Source organism: Thamnophis elegans, chromosome 1 (assembly GCF_009769535.1).
Source record: "Thamnophis elegans isolate rThaEle1 chromosome 1, rThaEle1.pri, whole genome shotgun sequence".
Classification (NCBI taxonomy): Eukaryota; Metazoa; Chordata; class Lepidosauria; order Squamata; family Colubridae; genus Thamnophis; species Thamnophis elegans.
Window position 1 is genome coordinate 132,197,973 of NC_045541.1, and position 21,349 is coordinate 132,219,321.

The 21,349-nt window shown below is 37.8% G+C and overlaps 1 protein-coding gene across 2 annotated transcripts in view; it reads left to right on the top strand.

Moving 5' to 3' along the window:
- Positions 1–21,349, top strand: part of ESRRB (estrogen related receptor beta) — a 106,132-nt gene that overhangs the window by 71,500 nt on the left and 13,283 nt on the right. Inside the window, exons 3-4 of one of the 2 annotated variants that reach the window (XM_032224558.1) lie at positions 4,671–4,787; positions 20,888–20,998. In XM_032224558.1, coding sequence (XP_032080449.1) covers positions 4,671–4,787; positions 20,888–20,998 — 228 coding nt within the window. The remainder of the gene's footprint in view (positions 1–4,670; positions 4,788–20,887; positions 20,999–21,349) is intronic. The other variant, XM_032224567.1, reaches the window with a different exon arrangement.

The window sequence follows — 21,349 nt, forward strand, 5'->3', positions numbered from 1 at the left end:
GCAATACTACTCTTGTACTCCCTTTAATTATTTTCCAGGCTCTCTAACAATGTCAAGTGACTAGGAGTCATGTGTAAAATGTCCCATAATGCTCTAAAAACTGTGGAATTAAAATGGCAGTAACATAGGGGTACTCAGGAAAGTCCTTTTGTTGACAAACCTCAAAACATCCTTCAAACCCTAGTTTACTTTCTGCACGCTCTCATTTAAAGCACTTCCCCCCAACCAATGCCTTGCTTGCCCTTCCTTCCTTCCTTCCTTCCTTCCTTCCTTCCATCCATCCATCCTTCCTTCTTTCCTTCCTTCCTTCCTTCCTTCCTTCCTTCCTTCCTTCCTTCCTTCCTTCCTTCCATCCTTCCTTCTTTCCTTCCTTCCTTCCTTCCTTCCTTCCATCCTTCCTTCCATCCATCCATCGGAGATCACAGAACTCCATGATAATTCTGAGTGCCATCAATAAAAATATAGAACCATAGAATATGGGTTATATTTGGGTTTGCAGAAATACCATCCCAAGGAAACATAAACTGAAATCTGAAAGGGCACCTACAATAATAGAAAAGAAAGTGAGTGGAGGAGAGAATGAAAGGAAGATGGGGGAAAGAAGAAGGAGAAGAGGATGGAAGGGAGAGGAAGATAAGGAGAGAGGGTAGGAAGGGGAAGAGGAAGAGTAGCAGTAGGGGAAAGGTAAGGGAAGAAGGAAGGGGAAGGAAAGGAGGAAGGAAAAAAGTAGAGAAGGGAGAGGGTGAAAAGAAAGGGAAAATGAGGTGGTGTTACAACAGGAGGAAAGGATGGTAAATAAAGCAACCCAAACTGCATATTATAACCTATTAAATGAAATGATAAATGTATAAGAATGATAAATGTAAAGAAGAATAACAATTATGTGAATGTATACTTAAAATGATACGTAAGAGAACAAAAAATAAAAAAAAATTCTGGGAAAAAAGAAAAGAAAAACAGAAATGGTGGTAGGAACTTATGATTCAAAGGATAGGAACAGCAATAAGAAGATTCCAAAATAGAGAAAACGTGCTTCCTGGGTCACATCAGATGATATAATTTGATCAATGAAACACACCAACTTTGTCTAATCAAATAGGTAGAAAGATACCAGAGACAGGTACCTGGCCTTATGCCACAAACGGCTTTTAAGTGGTAACCAACACTTTGAATTGCACCTGGAAACTAATTGGCAACTAGTACAGCTCATAGAGCAGAGGTATGCCCATCCCTGCTTGTGCCACTGCACTCTGAACCAACTGGAGGCCTTCCCAGTCCAGGAACAGGTTCAGCTAGCACACAAGATGAACTTGCATGAAGGCCTTCCTAACCATAACTGCAAATTGTTCTCAAGCAGTAATTGCAAGTCCGGATAAATTCCAAGACTCTTCACCAATCTCAAATGGAGAAGTGCTAACCCATCCAGGACCTAAGATGGACATTCTCCAATTAGGTTAGGTTTGCCAGTTGTGAGAAAAGTGGCTGCAATGAAGAAATGTGAGGAAAGTAAAGTACTGAAAGAAGTAAAGTATTTAAAAAGCAAAACAGAGCTTTAAATTAGTTTAAAGAGGTGAGATAAAATGTAGAAACTCTGTTTCGCCACCTGAACAGAAGAGTATGTAGAATATACAGTAATTATATATATACATACATATGTACATACATACATACATACATTTATATATACCGTGTTTTCTCGACAGTAAGACAGTCTTATTTTCTTTTGAACTCTGAAATAAGTGCTTGGCCTTATTTTCGGGGAGGTCTTATTATTTTTGAGGGGCAGGAGGCAGTGAGCATGTCACCTCATGGCTGCTGCTGTGTTGCAATATTTTCAAGGAGGGCTTATTTTCAGGGGAGGGCATATTTTATCGTATGCGCTCAAAAGCCCAATTGGGCTTATTATCCAGGGAGGTCTTATTTTCAGGAAAACAGTGTGATTGTGTGTGTGTGTGTGTGTGTGTGTGTGTTGTGTTGTGTCAAAGCACCTGTATGCCCAAATATGGGAGGGAGCATACTTCAGTCTCCCTTTATTTATTTATCAGCACAAATTTACACACACACAAACACACACACACACACAAACACACGAAAAAGTATATACTTGTAAAAGTATTTGAACAAACAGTATCAGAACAGAACTTGATTATAAATGGAATATGACGTTACAGTAGAATATGGTTTCAGTAATAAAAAATACAATTTTGAGACTGAAGGGATTAGGAATGTGTAGCTTTTAAAAGACAAGACTGGGAGAGGTTATCAGAGCACTCTTTAAATATCAAGCATTGTTCTCTATCATCCCAGAGTACTGACTGGAAAATAATGATCTTTACTGCAAGACTAATTCTAGTCAAACGATAAATATTTCTGAACATTAGGACCAGTTTAATATGTAATTAGATGTCATCAGAGAGATGGTGTTTTCATTTTCACTGAATGTATCCAATAAGAATCTAGACAATCCCTTGACATTTGTGCTTTAATTTGGATTCTTGCCTGAAGCAAGAGTTGGACGCTTTCAGTCTAAATCACCTTTTCCAGTGTTATGATATTACAGCCTGGAATGGTATCAAGAAGGTTGATCCTCTTTTTATATGCATCGTTTCCTAAGTGGAGTGGAAAATCTTTTGCTGCCTCTGATGGATTCAGATGTGGTAGTCATAAATTGAAAGGCGAGGGTTATTCCTCCACTCCCATGCCCGGTGATCTTAATCCAGGTTCAGCATTCATAGTTACTTTTGAGTAAAGATGGTACAGCGAGCATATTTAGCATGCCAGAGTTTTTCCTGTGTGTATTTGTGCCTGATCCTGAATCAGTAAATACTGTCTTTTGTGAGAAAAACACCAAATGCAGGAAATTGAGGTTGCAGTTACTAATCTTGAAGGGATCACAATGAACAGTTTTTTGTCATGAGTTCATTCAGCCACAGTACTTGTTCTGATAACCGTGCTGTTTTTGAATTCAAGTTTGAGACCATATACTATAGGTCAAGAGGAAGTGCATGTCCTCTTGAGAAAATCTGACAGTGCAAGGAAAGTCAATGAGAAAGGAATGGGAATGGATGGGCTTCATTGCTGGAGATTTCACAAAGTAGCAGCCTGGAGGCCTGAAAATTGTTTGACTCTCAGAATCGGCTCTGATGGATCAACTCAGGAGTTATTTTTTTCATTTCATTCATGACCCCAGAATCCCTTTCCCTTTGATGTGTTCTTTACCAAATGGTTAAGGCAGACACATCAGAGGGATCTTACAACAATGGCAGGAAAATTCACACGTTTGCTTTTAGACCAGCAAGGATGGTTTTTAGAGCAGCCCATTAAAATCTCTTTTATCTTTTACATGATTTAAATGTGCTGATCTGTTTGATGCTTCCTTTGGAATGACTGTTCACTGGTGAAAACTTTGTTCAAAAGCCACTAACACCATACACTAGGAAGCTGAAATGGGGAAATACTTTTAGTTTTTCCAGCTGTTTCCTTGTTGACTTTTAACTTGTGCACACATTGTTATTATTTTGGTAAGAAAGTAAAAGGAATTAATTCTTGATTGCCCAAGAACCCTGGCATTTCTTTCTCCATCAATCTCATCAAACCTCATTCCGTGCAAAGGGCTTTTGAAAACTACTGTGAAATAGTCTTGATTGCCAGAGTTAATCAGAGCCAAGAAAAATTTAAAGCTGCGTTTACGTAATTGTGCTTGTATGAATGGATCCAAGAGAAGGAAAGAAATATTTGCCTCCAGACATATAGTTCAGCGTTAGACTAAATGGTGCTTAGGCAGAAGGATGCTCTTTAGATAGAAACATGCATTACGTCAGTTCACAGTGGGGGAAGCCAGCCCAACTGTTCATGTGCTTTACGAGTCATTCTGAAGAATGAAGCCAAAATATTGCCCTGATAGTTCCACTATTTCTATCTGTCTTAAAGATGAAACAATTTACTGAAATTATGTTATCTCCAGACATGTTTACTATGAATCGATGTAATACAGCCAATTTTTCATTGGAGATTGAGGATAGACTCCTGTTGAGTCACAAAGCTCTCCTTGGCTGGTTACCCTTCCTTATGTTAATGTACCATAAAGCACACACAGGGAGAAAGGGAGGCTGGGATTTACATGCACCACTTGGGATTGTTTTATCCCAAGACAAATAAATAAATAAGTGCAATGTTTTATTTAGAGCCTTATGTTTTGACATATTAGGTCCAATATAGGAATCCGAGGTGGCGCAGTGGTTAGGGTGCAGTACTGCAGGCCACTTCAGCTGACTGTTATCTGCAGTTCAGCGGTTCTAATCTCACCGGCTCAAGGTTGACTCAGCCTTCCATCCTTCCGAGGTGGGTGAAATGAGGACCCAGACTGTGGGGGCGATATGCTGACTCTGTAAACCTCTTAGAGAGGGCTGAAAGCCCTATGAAGCGGTATATAAGTCTAACTGCTATTGCTATTGCTATCCTCAGACAATATTGTCATTAATATATTTAAAGGGGAAAGGTGAATTGGTCCAAGCAACTTAGGTAGATTGGTACTCCTAGTCTTCTAATTCCTCTGAATCCGGCAGAAAGATTGTGATGAATGTTCTCGTTTCTATTTGTTTTCAGGATGGTTTGTTTTTAAAGGGTTTGCTTACATCTTTCCTCACTTTTGTTTCACTTCTTATTTGCAGGCAACATTGAATATAGTTGTCCAGCTACCAATGAGTGTGAAATCACAAAACGGAGGCGCAAATCCTGTCAGGCCTGTCGTTTTATGAAATGCCTCAAAGTGGGAATGCTGAAAGAAGGTAAGGTGGGCTGCATTGCGCTTTCTGTCTGAATATAAAAGTGAAACAAATTAAGAGAATGGATGAAAAACAAGCAGTTCAATTAATCTGATCTCATTGTCTCTCAGAATGTGGAGGATCCTTGGGAAGGTCTTCAGATAACGGAACAAATAGGGCAGGGGTGTCTCCTGGTAATTGGCCCAAAGCCATCTTTAATGCCTAATGCAGGACTAGAACTCCCAGTCTCCTGATAATTGGCCCAGTCACCCAGTTGATTTTCATTCTTAAGATGGGACTAGAACTCATAGTCTCCTGGTGATTGGCCCAAAGCCATCTTTAATGTCTAATGTAGGACTAGAACTCCCAGTCTCTTGATGATTGGCCCAAAGTCACCCAGCCAGATTTCATACAAGACAGGACCAGAACTCCCAGTTTCCTGGTGATTGGCCCAAAGTTACCCAGCCATCTTTCATTTTTAAGATGGGACTAGAACTCCTAGTCTCCTAGTGATTGGCCCAATGTCACCCAGCCAGCTTTCATACTTCAGCTTTCATTCCCCAGCTGCTGGCTGGGGAATTCTGGGAGTTGAAGTCCACAAGTCTTAAAGTTCCCAAGTTTGGACACCCCTGAATTAGGGAGATTTTTAAAAAATCAAGATTGAGCAGCACTATTGAAGCAGGATTGTGGTTTGCAAGATTTCAGCCACCTTGATTTTTTTTTACTCACCCCCAACCTTAAATGATATTTGGCCAGGGGTGTGTATATATAGGCCATCAGCAGATATGTATTGATTCTGGCTTACCATCATCATATATGGTCACTTTTTAAATCTGACATACTGTTTTCATTTATATTTTGGTTATTTAAGTTACAGTTTGGTTATTTTTGTAAACCACCATAAGTAAAGTAAATAAATAAATACTATATAGAAACTCACCATAGAGAAATCATTTTCTTGGCTTTGCTGTATGAAGTTGATGGGGGGAAAAAAACTTTTTTCTACAGATTCTGTTTCTCTGATGAGCAGGCAAAGATCTCATTTGTGAAGCAGCCTTCTCCAGCCCCATTTATTATTAGGGCAATTCCTTTATTAAATCCGCCACAGAATACAGCATGCAAGCTATTGAGTCCTCAGGGCTTCTTCATCTGCAGCAGCAGGTGTGAAGAGGAAAACAGGTTAAAAGATGGATGATGTTAGAGCGATTGAGTCTCTGTATTGTTGCTCTCAAGATGCAATGAGTGAAGAGGTAGCAGCCATTCAAATTAGGCTGTGCTAGATATGGTGAAAGTTTCAGATTTCATCTAGGACTTCCCCGAAGAATACTAAGATGAAAACCATAATTAGGATAGCCCCCCCCCTTTTTTTAAAGTTAGATTCTGTTTCTTATCTGTATCTGTCTTCATCCTTATTTGACATAAGTGGGTACTTGGACAGAAAGGATCAAAATGAAACTACACCATTTTTGTATTTTAAAAGCAGGTTGTAAAAGTAATTGTAAAAAGCTGCATAAGCTAATGCAATAGAACTTGAGCCAGGTTGCTGTACCCAATTGTTAAATGTCTCCTCAGAGAGAGAAAAAATCTGCTTTCAGGTGATATATACTACGTTCTAAACCAGGGGTGTCCAAAATTTTTGCAAGGAGGGCTAGATTTGGTGAGGTGAAAATGTGTGGAGCCGACCTTTCAGCCTGACATTCTTTGAACCATTATGAACTATTTTATGAAAGACTAAACAAATAACTCCGGCGGGGAGAAGAGGCTGCCGGCTACTTGAAATTTGAAAACAGGCCTCAATTGGCTCCCGGGGCCGGACTTTGGACATGCCTGTTCTAAACACACATGCACAAAATATTTCAGACTGAAGCCTGCAGATGTTTTGACATTTGAATGCCAAATTTTGGCCAAGTGAATTGAGGCTGCTGGGGAGGTGGGCAGCGGGCATTTACAACCTCAAACCTATAGTGTGCTTATCTTTGGATTAACAGAATAATGGCAGACCTAGATAAACACAGTTTCCATTTGTCTAAACTGTTCCTTTAAGATTCAGAAATTCAGTGTTTGAAACATAACCTGATGGTGTTGGCCATTTCATTCTCCCCGCATTAAGATAGTTAGTAAAAAGCTGCAGGAAAATTTGGAAAGTGAAGTATTTTTAAATGCATTAAAATAAAGTGGAAGAGGAACAGCTCTTTATTTGCCATAACATACATTCTTACCCATGATAGCTATGATTGTATTTAATAACTATATAAAACTGTTTTAGTTGTCATTGAGGCTGTATAGAAAAAAATAAAATAAATTCTAGTGAAAGGAAGAAATGCAGGTTCATTGTCTTTAGTGTTTAAAGAATCAGTAATACTCTGTAAAAAAAATAAAACCACAACTGCTTGAGGTTTTGGTTTTTAAAGTAGTTGTTGGCATTCCTTCCTGCTTCTTGTAGCTATATTAGAGTATCCACTCTACCTCTCAGGGACTGGAGTGGAGGCTCTGCATTTTCTCATTCTGTGTCTAGATCAATCTTTACAGTGACAAAGGAAGGAGCTTCACTTACATGTTCATAGTTCAGAAGTGAATGTTGATATTCAAGTTAATATTCCATCTTTCTCTTGTCCAGAAACTAACCTATCAAACTATTACCTATATGCCATTTCTTAATATTTAGTTAAACACTACTTGCCTTTATTCTGAAAGACATGCAGAAAGTTCTATATACTACAGAAAATGAAGTGACCCCAGACTATAGGATATCAGTTTTCCACATTGTCTTGCTATTTTCTAGTTTTTTTTAAAAAAAAGTTGTTTCTCTTGTTGCCTAATGTTTATAATAATGACTGATAGACAATGATACTGACCCCCTTTTTCCCCATGTTCAGTATTTAGGGCTATTTCAAACTCTGTAAATTGGATAAAAATAAAATGATTGTGATCATTTTCATCGGCATCATTGTAGATGTACGATTACAAGACCCCAAGAAACCTGCTGCCTCAGACTATGATCCTGTATAATTCAGCATTCTTTTCTCAGCAGATGTCTGGCTGGACAACAAAGCTAAAAAGCTGACATGAATGTAATAGTATCACACAGATCTGTACCTCAGTGAAAGGCATCCTGCCTTGTGCCTTCTTTATTGGAGGCAATATATAGCCAGCATGACTAGAGCCAACAAGATTAGCTTTAATTGTCCATGAATTTGTTTAATCTCTCCATATAACTCTCCTAAATTTATAGTTGACAGTGAATTATATGGAATCAAATTCCAGAATATTTGCTATAAATTCTTTATTGCATCATTGTCTGTCAAACTCTTCAGTTTAACTATCTATTGCAGCTGAATATCACTAGCTATAGACCTTAGCGATATCTTTTGTTATATATTTTTATTTGGAAAGGTAGAAGAATGTTCAAATCTAAATTCAAATTTCAGAAAAAACTATTGATATTCTTAGGTCTTATTATTTATTTTTTAAAAGTAGCTCTTGACACTTGCTCTGACGCATTCAGTGGAAATCAACATTTTTTCATACTTGACAACCACCCCCACCCACACATTTAATAACACATGCACCACAGCCCCCCAGCCTCACTCATGTATCATCTACATATTATTGTTCACTTATTGAGGAATAATTTTTGACATCCCCAAAGAGAAAAGACGGAAGATAAGGATCGTCATTTTAAATAGGGTCAATGGAAGGTAAAAGAGGAAAAGTAAGGTTCCAAAGGGACACTTCAAGACTATGAAAGACTACCCTTGTGATGTAGATACTGGGGCTTAGTAGAGCAATGCAGAAAGTGAATAAGAAACAGGCAGGAAGGGACAGAGTGAACGATCAATAGGTTTCTCAGATATCGTGGCTGTTTTCTTTAAGAGAGCCCCTATCAATGCACTATAACTAAAAGGATGTATGAGCAGAGCCATCTCAATTACTTCCATTCTTATACTGCAGAGTAGAGATTCACTGATATACCTAAAATTCTTAGTGGAAAAACTACTAAATTCTGAGATATAAGTCCAGAGCACATGTATTCAGTATGTTGGTTTTTAACCAATAGTTAATCATCCTTCTCACAAAAAAAAAAAATGTCAGTTAATGTTCCTTCAGAGGCTTTAAATCTGTAGAGATTGTCCAAAGTGACATAAAGTGTTTTTTGCTGAAATACAGTTTTGCTCTCAGAAATCACCCTGGAGGAAAAAAATTGGTTCCAGATTTTGGCCAGGAGAATTTGACCTTCAAGTATGCTTGAAATAGGGAAGATATGTTGGAAGACACTAGATATTTGTTTTACAAATTCTGATATTATTTTAATAAAACCAGGAGAACAAACTGAGATCAAATGTCACGTATGCATATTTTTTTGTTTCAGTTCATATTATGCTGAGGCCGTTCTTTTGTGATCTTAAACTTCTGAAGTAGTGGTGAAGAAAAATGCTACTCTGAACATTTCTTCTGTGAGAGAGAGAGTTGCTGGAAAGCTTTGAATACCTTAGATAGTTTTGAGCAGTTAGCAGGCGCAGGGATTGCAATGGTCTCTTGGCAGCTTATGCAACCAAATCCTACAGTCTGGGAAAGGCTGTCTTTGAAAAAGGCTGGACATAACCTATATTTGCAAGGCGCTGTGGGAAACCCAATGAAAAAGAAGCAGGAGGAGGGAAGAAGGAATCATAATGCCAGAAAGTCTTTTAAAATGTTTACCTTTCCAATCCATCTCCCAGCGCTCTCTTGTGAACCACTTAGTCTTAAGGTGAACCCTTTGACTTGCAAATCTTACTAAAGAAGCACGTCCTTAATTTTCCAAAATGTCCGTATACATTTGTAATGCTCATATTTTACATTTGAATCAAAGATGCTCAAGTTCAGTAGCAAGCTAAAATTCAGGAACACCTATTGGATGGAGTACAACGCAATCAGCCTAATTATTATACTGTTGGTAGTTCTGTCTCATGAATAGCAATCAGTTGCTGTAGCCAGTAACTTACTGCCAAAGATATTTCCGTTAACAGAACACAGATTATGAGTGCAATGTGAGTTTGAGTGTTAAGGGTTTTTACCTAGACAATTATGTAATTTTTTTAAAATTTATTAAACAATTTATATGGCTATCCAACTCATACACGTTGATTCCACGCAGCCTGCGAAATTTTAAAAAATAAATAAACTAAAATTAAAAACTTGTATTGGAAGTGCAAGAAAACATCAAAATACCTTATTTGAAACTGTCTTTGGGGAATTTGACATTATCTTCTGCCTTTACCACATACTGAACTCTCAACCCGAGGTGGCGCAGTGGTTAGGGTGGAGTACTGCAGGCCACTTCAGCTGACTGTGATCTGCAGTTCAGCGGTTCAAATCTCACCGGCTCAAGGTCGATTCAGCCTTCCATCCTTCCGAGGTGGGTGAAATGAGGACCCAGACTGTGGAGGCGATATGCTGACTCTGTAAACTGCTTAGAGAGGGCTGAAAGCCCTATGAAGCGGTATATAAGTCTAATTAATAAATAAATAAAATAAATAAACCCCCTTAAAGAGTTTTTGCTGCCCATAGGATTTTTGTGTTTGAAACAGGATGTATTAATTAGACATTTTAGTTCCATATAAAGTACTATGTGGATCACCCTATTTTAGAACAGCTTTATGTTCAAGTGGGGGATAACTATTGGAAAGTCCCGAAGATTGTTGTAGATCTGATTTTTGATCTATAGAAATCTTTCAAAATTTGGTGCTTTCTAAATATATTGCAGTACAATCTACAATCTCCATCATCCTGCCATTCATAAAGACAAGGGAGATCCAAAGAATACTATAAGGCACATGTCTATATGTGGAAAAAGTATGTTGAATTCCTACTTGCTCTCTAACAATTGATTGAAAACCAGAACTCTGATTTTGCTGAATGATGCTCTAGAATTGGAAATAAATACACAATAGGTTGGCTACATTCTGAACAAAAATTCAGTTAAAAATGGTTTGAGCCAAGCCTTGACTTTAAAGCTGCTCTTCTTTTTGCAAAGACCTTGCATATATTCCATATATTGCCCTGTTGCCTTCAATATTAACTTACAGGCCAAATTTTATCAAGGAATGCTTTCCCATTGATAGCATTCCCATTGTAGAAAAATGCTTCAGCTGCTAAATCTCTGCTTGTCATGCAATTCTCAAAGGTAGAGGGAAGATCAAGGCCAGAGAAACCAAGACAGATGTTATGTCGCTGAATGGGGTACTGCAAGCACCAGAAATCCAAAGTCACTTCTGCTATAGTCACTGCTTATAATCAAGGCACTTAGTTAAAAAAAATAAACGTTCAGTTAGTAACAATTACTCCCCCCACATTTATTTTCTCCTTAAATCCCTTTCAGTGGCACACTGCCATTCTAGAACACTGTCTGTCTGTCAAATGTCCCTGCTGAGTTCCCTTCCCCCCAGCTTTCGATTTCCATGTGTTTTCTGAAGGATATTTGATTTCAGTGAAAGCTCTGCTGACATCCAGACAGTATGTTTGTGCTTTCTCTTTGTGCTTCCTGGGAAGGATGAAGACTCCTCCGGGGATTCTGGGTAATTGGGTTAGTGGCCAGCTCATGTCAGGAAATTAAAAGGCAGCCCTGATCAGGTTGCCGCTGCCTCAGGTTTAATGGCTTTGTATTTATAGAGCATTCTGCTGCAATCCTGTGCCAGAAATACCATTTTTCTGCACAGTTAGATGAATGAAGCGAATGATGTAAAGTTTTCTCAGTGAATAGCACACGTTTTCAGACAGATTATTTTAGGGTCTACAAGTGTATTTGTAAAGACACTGAGATACTTTAAGAACAGCTTTTATTGTAGTATAAAGATCCCAACTATCTTCCTCTGTTGTATTCTAAGTTAACATATAGGAAACCGTGTGGTGTGGTGTGTGTGTGTGTGTGTGTGTGTGTACACCTCTTTTATCATAAGGATACAATTGAGAAAAATGCTGTCCTGGAAATTCAACATGACATCTAATATTAGGCATGGAGTTCATTTTCCATTGTATGGGATGTTTCTTGGACATTTTAATTGTATTTTAGTCTTGAGGGGTAGGGAAGGAATGTAACTATACTACTTGTTCTGTCTCTACATACCTGGCTGTTTCCACTTGTAACAAACTTGGTCTTTAGCCAATAATTTTGGAAAGGAAAGAAAATGGTGGAATTGTTAAACATCCATTAAGAAAAGAGGGGAAAAAACATCTCTCTCCAAAAACTGTTGTTATCAGACCAGTGAGGGAACATCTGATCTCAAACGTGTTGGGCAGATGTCACCTGGCTCGACCACACTGAATTGCCACTTGAATGGATCCTCAGAACAGCTCCTTTTATGGCAGAGGAGTTATATGGGCACAGATGTTTTTAAAGGACTTCTGTAACATAAGTGGCACCAACAGGATGGTTAGAAAATTGTCAGTCTCATTTAAAAGATGAGGTAATGTCATATTGCAGACAGAATTTTTTTTTACTGCTGGATTCCATGTCATGGCACTTTATTCAGAAACCAAAACAACGTAAAACAAAGCAGAAAGCGAAAGCCTAGGAAGGGGAAGAATTTCTGAAAACATCACCACCGAAGCAGGCTGGGAAATTATATGATTTTATTTTATTTTTAAAGCTGCCTTGCTACTAATTTAAAAGGCAGGAAACTATTTGTTCTTTTGGGTACAAAATATTTTTCTTTCCCTACACTTACCAAGAGCTTTGAAAAACAGCCAAACCGCAGGATATGAGTTCATTGACTTTGTACTGTTTCGTGCTTTAGTATTCATATAGATAGTCCATTTGTATACAAGATAAGATGCATTCACCACCACATGCCCAAGGGTAGCATTTAAAGTTTAGAGACTTTCAAGAGTAAGGAGATTGTACTCTGAAAAATAACAACAATTAGCATTTCATACTTCCCTGGATATATCCCCAAAGAAATAGAGATAGGGGCAATGATTTATGATATGCAAGGACCATGAAAGAGGTTGACCTTGATAAATAGGAACAAGTGTAGCACATGAAGCTGATCATTATACAAGTTTATTTGATGAGAAACTCCCTTCCCCTGATCCACTGCTCATGTTTAATTATAGGAAATACAACCCAGTTTTCATCAGAGCAGTTCTTATGTGGGTACTGAGCAACCCTAGGAGACCAGGTCTCCTAAAGTTTGGCTGTAGGGTTGTGACAGGTTGGCCGGAGACTGTTTTTGAGGTTACAATATAACAGCAGTTCTTACAATCTCAGATGTGCCTGGAGAGGTGCCCAGTTGCTTGCTTTTGTATTTTGTCCCTCACCAGAATTTGTCTGTTGTTTTTCATCATATCTCCTATGTCTATGGAGATTCTTAGTCATCCAGGTCATGGTTTCCAACAGGTGCTCATATTTCCTATAAATAATTTCCTTCTATAAAATCTAATTCATTTTTTTGTTTTTCTTTCATAAAGTTAGCATGATGATAGTGACATCCCAAAAGAAGAGGGATCGGGCAAAGTATACTTGAGGGCCATCCTCAAATAGTTTAGATTGCCTTTAAATGAGAAGCAGGCTTTAACAGAAGACTCATTCTAGCATTCTAACAGATTTTATATAAAAATTGTGAGATGCAGGAACTGAACTAAATGCTGCTTCCATATTTCCATTATCTTCAGAAGTGATAGAATTGGAAGCAAAATTTCGGAATAATTCCCATTTCTACTTGTGAGGGATAGCCATTCTTTCCTTTTGGGCCCTTTCTCCTCCAAGAATTTATGTCACAAGTGACAGCATTCACAGAGCTAAATCACTAAATCGCTTTAGGACCTGGCTACCTGAGAGACTGCCTCCTGCCACTTACCTCCCAACGCCCAACAAGATCGCACAGGTTGGGCCTCCTCCGGGTGCAGTCGACCAGACAATGCTGGCTGGTGGCCCCCCGGGCGCGAGGGCCTTCTCTGTAGCTGCGCCAGCCCTGTGGAACGATCTACCCATAGAGATCCGGACCCTTACCACTCTCCCGGCCTTCCGTAAAGCCACCAAGACCTGGCTGTTCCGGCAGGCCTGGGGCTGTTGATCAATATCCAGCCCCACTGAGACGGAATGCATGATGTGGAATTTTAATAATTGTATCTTTTTATTTTTAATTTTTTAAATGTTTCTTTTTACCTTGCCTGTAAGCCGCCCAGAGTCCCAAGGGAGTGGGCGGCATACAAATCTTATTAAACTAAACTAAACTAAACTAAACTAAACTAAACTAAACTAAACTAAACTAAACTAAACTAAACTAAACTAAACTATATTGGCAGACCAGCTGCATTTTGCATCTCCCCTAATGCCTCAGATCCAGCATTGTTTTTAGACAATTGTAGAAGAAATTAGAGATCAATCCATGCTCATCTTGAAGACATTCAACAAAATGCCCCGTTTTTGCATAGGGCTAAAAAAGAAAATGCTCAGAATTTTCCCTTTGAAAAGTCTCTTCTGAAAATTTTTGGTTAAGCGTTGTATTCCATATCACTCCATGTACCAATATATGCATGCAGGCGTGCGCGCGCGCACACACACACATCATTATGTTTCCCAGAGGAAAAAAAAGCATTTTGTTATCTTCATATGCTAAGTCATTTAAATGCATGGAGATTTAATGATTCAGATAAATTACAATTGAGAATGAATTTTGTTTTCTTTTAATTAGGCAAGTAAACTAATTGGGGCTGTTTAAAAGATCCATAATAAATATTTTATTTGTGTTAAATTTTGTGTTAGATAGCCTCCCTCTCCCAATGCAAAAGTACTAAATCATGTTTGGTAGCTGTTTAAAAAGGCAGCAGGAGAATTTCTCTTCCTCTTGTTTTTCTGTCTAGTGAAGCAACAAACTAGATCAGGTGTATTCTAGAATGACAGGTTGCACTGCAGAACCTTTTGCTAACAGTTCCCAGTTTTTCTCACATAGTGATCATGACTTGCCTCTATTGTTGTGAAATTTTAGCTAATGTCAGACTTTGAATCTCAGCAGTTAGCATTAAAAGCAGAAACTTACTATGATCTCATTTTCAGTTGGCATCCTCTTGTTGGCATCTTATGCTTAGTATATTCATCCTGTTTCTATTTCCATTTCTGCAAACTGTTCAGTTCTGTCATCTATCTACTTCTCCATTTCTAATTTCTATGGATTGAGATTTTTTTAAAAGTAAGTTGTTCACATAATTTCCATAAATCATTCTATGTACATTTCCAGAATCTATAAATCATGACCAATAATCTGACAAATCACATTTTTTTTCCTAACAGGTAAGCTGTCCATCTCTGCTAAATCCAAGCATTTTAGTGTTTGCTTCTCTCTTGAATTTCCTACCCAGTGTCAGGCCATGGAGTGGTGGAAAGAAGTATACAATTCTGGCATTCAGTAGATTGACATTCGAAGAACAAGTTATACTTAAAGTGAAGTTAAGATGGACTGATGGAGAGCAAGCAGATTGAAATTAAAGTTCGAGGCATTGTATTTAGACTGTATGGATTTAAGAGTTGTTGTTTTTTAAAGTCTTCTTCACTCAAGTGCTAGCACAAGTTAGAAAGAGGGAGGGGCAAATCTATTTTGTCCTCAGGTAGAAGAAAATGTGGCTGCTTTTAGGTAGCTGGTTTACAGTTGTTACAATAGGAGAGAGTAAGATTGCTTGCAGGAAAGTCCCGTTAAGCTAATTTTGAAGTCAATGAACTTGTTACCAATAGTTTTTTTTCTTCAATTTTTTTTATTTTTTATTCTTTTACATACCATTTTAAGTATACATTTACATAATTGTTATTCTTCTTTACATTTGTCATTCTTATGCATTTGTTTTTCCACTTAATAGATTATAGTATACATTTTGGGTTGCTTTATTTATCGTCCCTTCCACCTGTTGTAACACCACCTTATTTTCTCTTTATTTTCTCCCTCCCTCCCTTCTCTACTTCCTTCCTTCCTTCTCTCTTTCCCCTTCCTTCTTCCCATATCTCTCCCCTACTCCTACTCTTCCTCCTCCCCTTCCTCCCCTCTCTCCTTCTCTTTCTCTCTCTTCCACCTTCCTCACCTCTTTCTTCTTTCCCTCCTCTTCCTCTCATTCTCTCCTTCTTTCTCCCTTTCTTTTTCTGTTGTTATAGGTGTCTCTTTCAAATCGTACTTTATGTTTTCTTGGATGGTATTTCAACAGAACTTGTTACCAATAGTCTTGAAGGACCTCTCCAAAGTGCTAGATTTTGTTTTCAAAGCCCTGGATACAGTGCAGGACCAGGATATGTCAGGCAATGCTTTGCCAGAATTGAATTTGCCCATATGGACTAATACTTGAGAGTGGTCTTGTGGTAGAATGGACTGACTGCTTATCTTTCAATCTAGTGCCCTGATGCTTCTATTACCCTAATACTTTTTGATAATTTTTACACTATCCAACAAGTTTGTACAATGACCTAATGCACATGCTTCTCTCATTTGTTTTCAGTGAGGAGGATAAGAATGAGGACGAGGAGCTACATGCAGAATGTAGCTCCTGAATTGCATTTCCATAATTTTGAGTGAGATTTCAAACTTGTGAGAGCACAGATTTATTCAGCTTGTTGGTTGAATAAATAGGAGCTCATTTCTCTGCAGCCCAAAGAATTTCTCTGAATGGCATTTGTAAGGCTGAATGAAATGTTTATTAATCAGCTAGCCTACATCCTGTCTCTTTAACACTGTCTGTGATGATGTCTGCGTTGGGATGGAACAACAGTGACCTTATTAAAGTGTTTGTCTCAAGGAGTGTCAAACAGGATGCAGGAACAGGAGGAGAACAATGTCTTGTTGGAAATTAATGAGGTAAAGTCCTTGAATGAAAAGACATATGCACAACAAGGAAAAGAGATGTGGAGGTTAAATCTTCTTGTACTTCTGTCTCTTATCTCTTCTAATACACTTAAGTTCTTTTGTGCCTCTCTAATCTGATTGAGAATGCCTAATTCCTCTGCAACCTGTGCAGCCACATCCCCAGCCAAGTACTGAGGGCAAAATGTTTAATATATATGTATATTTCTTTAGTAAATTCTGTGACTTCTTCCCTATCTTCTCCTTTCCTTATCCTGTAATGAGTCTTGGCCCTGGACCTGAAGTTTGGGTGGTTCAATTTAGTAACCAATTGTTGGTCAAGTTATCATAGCACTTGATGTAGCCTTGTGCAAATGTGCCCTGTTACATACATTGAACAATTCAGGGCCAGAGACATTAAACCTGCTGATAATTCCAGAGTGGTCTAAATGTATTTGTACCTATTCCCAATTTGTGTGGTTTATTACGTTTTGTGTGGTTCATGTTTTAATTTTTTTGTCATTTTATATTTTATTTTCACTATTATTTGGCTGCTATCTGCATATGTATTTTTTTTCAAATACCAGAACTTAGCCTGAAAAGTTCCACATTAGACATTAGCGTGCACCTTTGAAAAGAAAATGCATGGCAATTGGAACATAGCCAGCAGAAACCATTGTTCCTACATATGCAATGGCATATACATTATTAGAAAATACAGTTTGCATACCCTTATGGCCCACTCCACTACAAATATAAGCACATATACATTGTGTTCTCAGACAGAATGACAAACGCCATATCCATTGGGTTGAGGCAGTTGCATATTATATTACTGTAGTAATAATATTATTACATTACTGTAGATATATGATACGATACAATATTACACACACACACACACACACACACACACACACACACACACACACACATATATATATATATATATATATATATATATATATATATATATAGTGTCACAACCCCTGGTAAGCCCCAATTATGGGAGGAAGCTAACAGCTTTCATTATCTGTCAATCGGCTCGTCACAAGAGTCCATCACGACAGAAACCCAATATTTTTACTGTTGCCTTTGTTACACATTTCGTGTTATATTTGTTATATATGCGTGTGTGTGTGTGTGTGTGTGTTGTATCTCTTTATATTACATATATATATTTGCTTCCCTTTATATTATTATCTGATTGTGACAGAAATCCAATTTGAAATTTGATGCTATGAAGTAGAAATGGTGTAGGATCTCCTGTTTGGGCGGGGGGTTGGACTAGATGACCTACAAAATCCCTTCCAACTCTGTTAATCTGTTAAGCAGGTTCCAGAGGCTGTGGGCTTTAGGTCCTTCTCAGATCCAGAGACATTCTATCTTAGTTCTGTGTAGTGTTGCACTCTCTCAGACATAATTGGTCCACAATTTGGATCTTCGCTTGGACTTCAAGCTCCTGCTTGAGAAGGAGATACAATCAAAAAGAGTATTTGCATAACTTTATAAAAAAGAGTCTTTTGCCTAAGCCAAAATAGTGTTTGTATAACTCTTCCATTCCTTAGTTCAGGAGGTGATGCTCATGGTTATTCATGTTTTTGTCACCTTCCCCTTTAACTATTGCAATGTATTCTACCATCCTTGAAGATCATTTAGATTAGAATCTGTGCTTGGTCCAGGATGCAGAATAGGCAGTTATGGTTGCATCCATGTAAAATCAGAGCTGCATTGGCTTCTTATAGGTTTCCAGGTGTAACACAAGGTTCTGGTCACAACTTAGAAAATTCTTCATAGCACAGAGTGAGAACAGCAGGAACTGCTTATCTGTGATTATATGTACCTCAATCATGATGTCTAACTGAGAAAGTATATATTGGGTTTCTTTATTAATCAAAATCTAATATCATCTAATGGACTCAGAAGGGATGCCTTTACTGATAAAGCATCTGCCCTTTGGAATAACATAGTCATCTTTTCTTTCACTCCCCAAGATTTAGACGGCCCTGTTTGTCTTAAATAAGACTTTAAAACTTGGTTTTTATCCACTGGATTATTGAATTCACTGGATGAGGATATTAGTAATCCCATCTACTTATTAATTTGTGTTGAAGATTTGATCTCAATTTGTGCTGTTACTGCCATTTGATAGTATATTTGGTAGTACTGACATTTGGTAGCTGCAGGCCTGACAGTTACATGTTTTGTATTTAGGTTTTTGTGGAGTTTTTGAAGAGGTTATGAAGTTTTAATTTTATGTCAGCCACTAAGAGTTCTCCTGATTTGGACCTCCAATGCATCCAGATTTAAATGCAAAAAATACAGTAAAAAGCCTGGATGTCCAATCTTTTGCCTTGCCTGAGCCTCATTGAGTGAAAAGGAATTGTCTTAGGCCACATAAAATATATAATATAGTTGATAAACAACAAACTTCCTTTAAAAGTTTACAAACTTATGGGGCTGCGTTACTAACTGTTCAAGACTGCATGGGACTTGTGTACCATGGGTTGGACACTCCTGGAATAAAGTTAAGCTAATATAACTATAAACTATTCTCTCAACAATTCTGTCAACTATTATTCTAACCCAGGCATGTCAAACAGGCGGCCCGTGGGCCAGATATTGCCCATGCAGGCCACATCCACCCAGCCCCACAAGGGCAAAAACAATCCCGATAAGTCACATAATAGCCTGTGATGTGATTGGGTTTGACACTCCTGTATCTAGCCTAATGTTTAGGTCTGTCTAAACTTTTGGCTAGAATAGCATTATACCATTAGAATAAATAGTCACATACTTTTTCTAATGGTATTTAAAGGTCCTCAACTGGATCCCGCTTTTAAAAAAATAATTTCGCGTCTAAGGCTTCAATGTTTCACTCTGATCTAGAAGTTCCATAAAACTCAGTGCAGTTTGCATCTCAGCGTACATGCGAAAAGATTGACCTGTAAGCATTGCTTGACTGTGTTCAAACCCGAATGTACTTTGGCAACTGACTGTGTCCTTAATAAACAAAGCTGTACCATTTTAACTCATACATAAATTCCTGAAATAAAATGGTGACGTTTTCAGATCACTGAACAATGTTTTGTCTGTGAGCCTGAATGAAAGTTCAGCAAGTCTTTGTTTAACAAACAGATAAAAAGGATGCCGATTGTCAGTGAAGTAAAATAGGAAGCACTTACAGATTCAGCCAAAAAAGGAGAGTGATTTTTGCAAGGAGAATTCATTGTGATTTGAAGGTTGCAATTTTTCAGTAATATTTATGAAGGTTAATTGCTTCTCCTTTTTATAAACTGTAGATTACCAAAGAATCAGACTGGTGCTGTGGGAATTGGGTCAATAACTATTGGTGTCTTCTTCATCCTGCCCAAATATTTTTGCCGCTTAAGGCAAAAGCCAAGATGGCACCATTTACGACCAGCTCTGTTTTCCAAATCAATGCCATTGTCTGCTCTCCTGTATTTGCTGCTTGAGATGGTTGCTTCATTGTGCCTAATGGTTGGGCCAGGTTGCCATGGATATTAATGAACAACTGATACAAAAGAAAAACAATTATATTGATTTAGAAAGACAGGAAGGGATAGCATTTAAGGTGTGTTCTATGTTTTTAATCTCTAATTTGGAAGAGGGAGTAAAGAAATAATATATCCTCATTAATATTCAGTGAAAGAAAGCTTATAACAGTTTTACCCAATTTTAGAGTTAATTAATAATGCAATTTTAAAACTTTTTTCTTATTGGGCTGATTGTTTGAAAACTGTATTTAGATTAGTTGAGATATATACAGAAATTAATGGAAATAAAGCAGTATTACTGAATGGGAAAAATACATTTGCTTTTTAGATTATCACAAGTATATTATCAAATATAGTTTGCCATACTGAGCATTTTTTGTACAAAAGGAAGATGAAATCTTCTGTCATAATTTTTGCTCTCAGAAATCTGGGTTTTAGAAAGTATTTGCAGGCTAATTTGTTGAGGAAATTATTTAATTCCTGAGTCACTTCAGGAATAACAACTGAGCTTAGCCTCTGTCTTAAATACCAAGTTCTATAATCCTGAACAGGTTGGAAGAAGCTATTTTCCCTTTCCAATTAACTGTCAAACAATTGCAGATGTATAAATATATTTTATGGTTTTATCTAAACTGTTAACCTTAGAAGCCATTTTATGTATGACAGTTAAACTAGGAACACATTCCCCCTCCCCTTTCTTTGTAGTATCGATCTTTCTCCATTTATAATTACTATTGATGGTAAAGAAATGTCTCTCCCACTTTCAGAATCTCATGTAAGATCCTTTAAGATCTTGTTCTTTTGCTTGCAGGAGTGCGTTTGGATCGAGTGCGTGGAGGTCGCCAGAAGTATAAAAGAAGACTGGACTCCGAAAGTAGTACTTATCTGAGTTTGCAGATTTCCCCTCCAGCCAAAAAGCCATGTAGGTGCCAATTGCACACTCTCTTTATGGATTTAACCTTCAATTTTCATTGATCTCCTTAACTTTTCATTGAGAGAATCAAATTCTCAATAATTTTAATTATACAGCAATTAAATAGCATGGCCTAAATAAGGTGATCCGAGGCTAGAGTGTGCAAATCTAAAGCTAAATTGAATGCTATATAGAAAGCATTTCCACTGACACAATCAACATTTTCTTCCACCTTTTCTCAATTCTGTTTTTCATGGGATAGCAGCACAAATTTGGGAGATAGTCGGAATGGGAGGGCAGGGTTGATTCAACAGTGGAGGCCATTCTGACAATAAAAATTGTGTTTGCATGATCATAGTT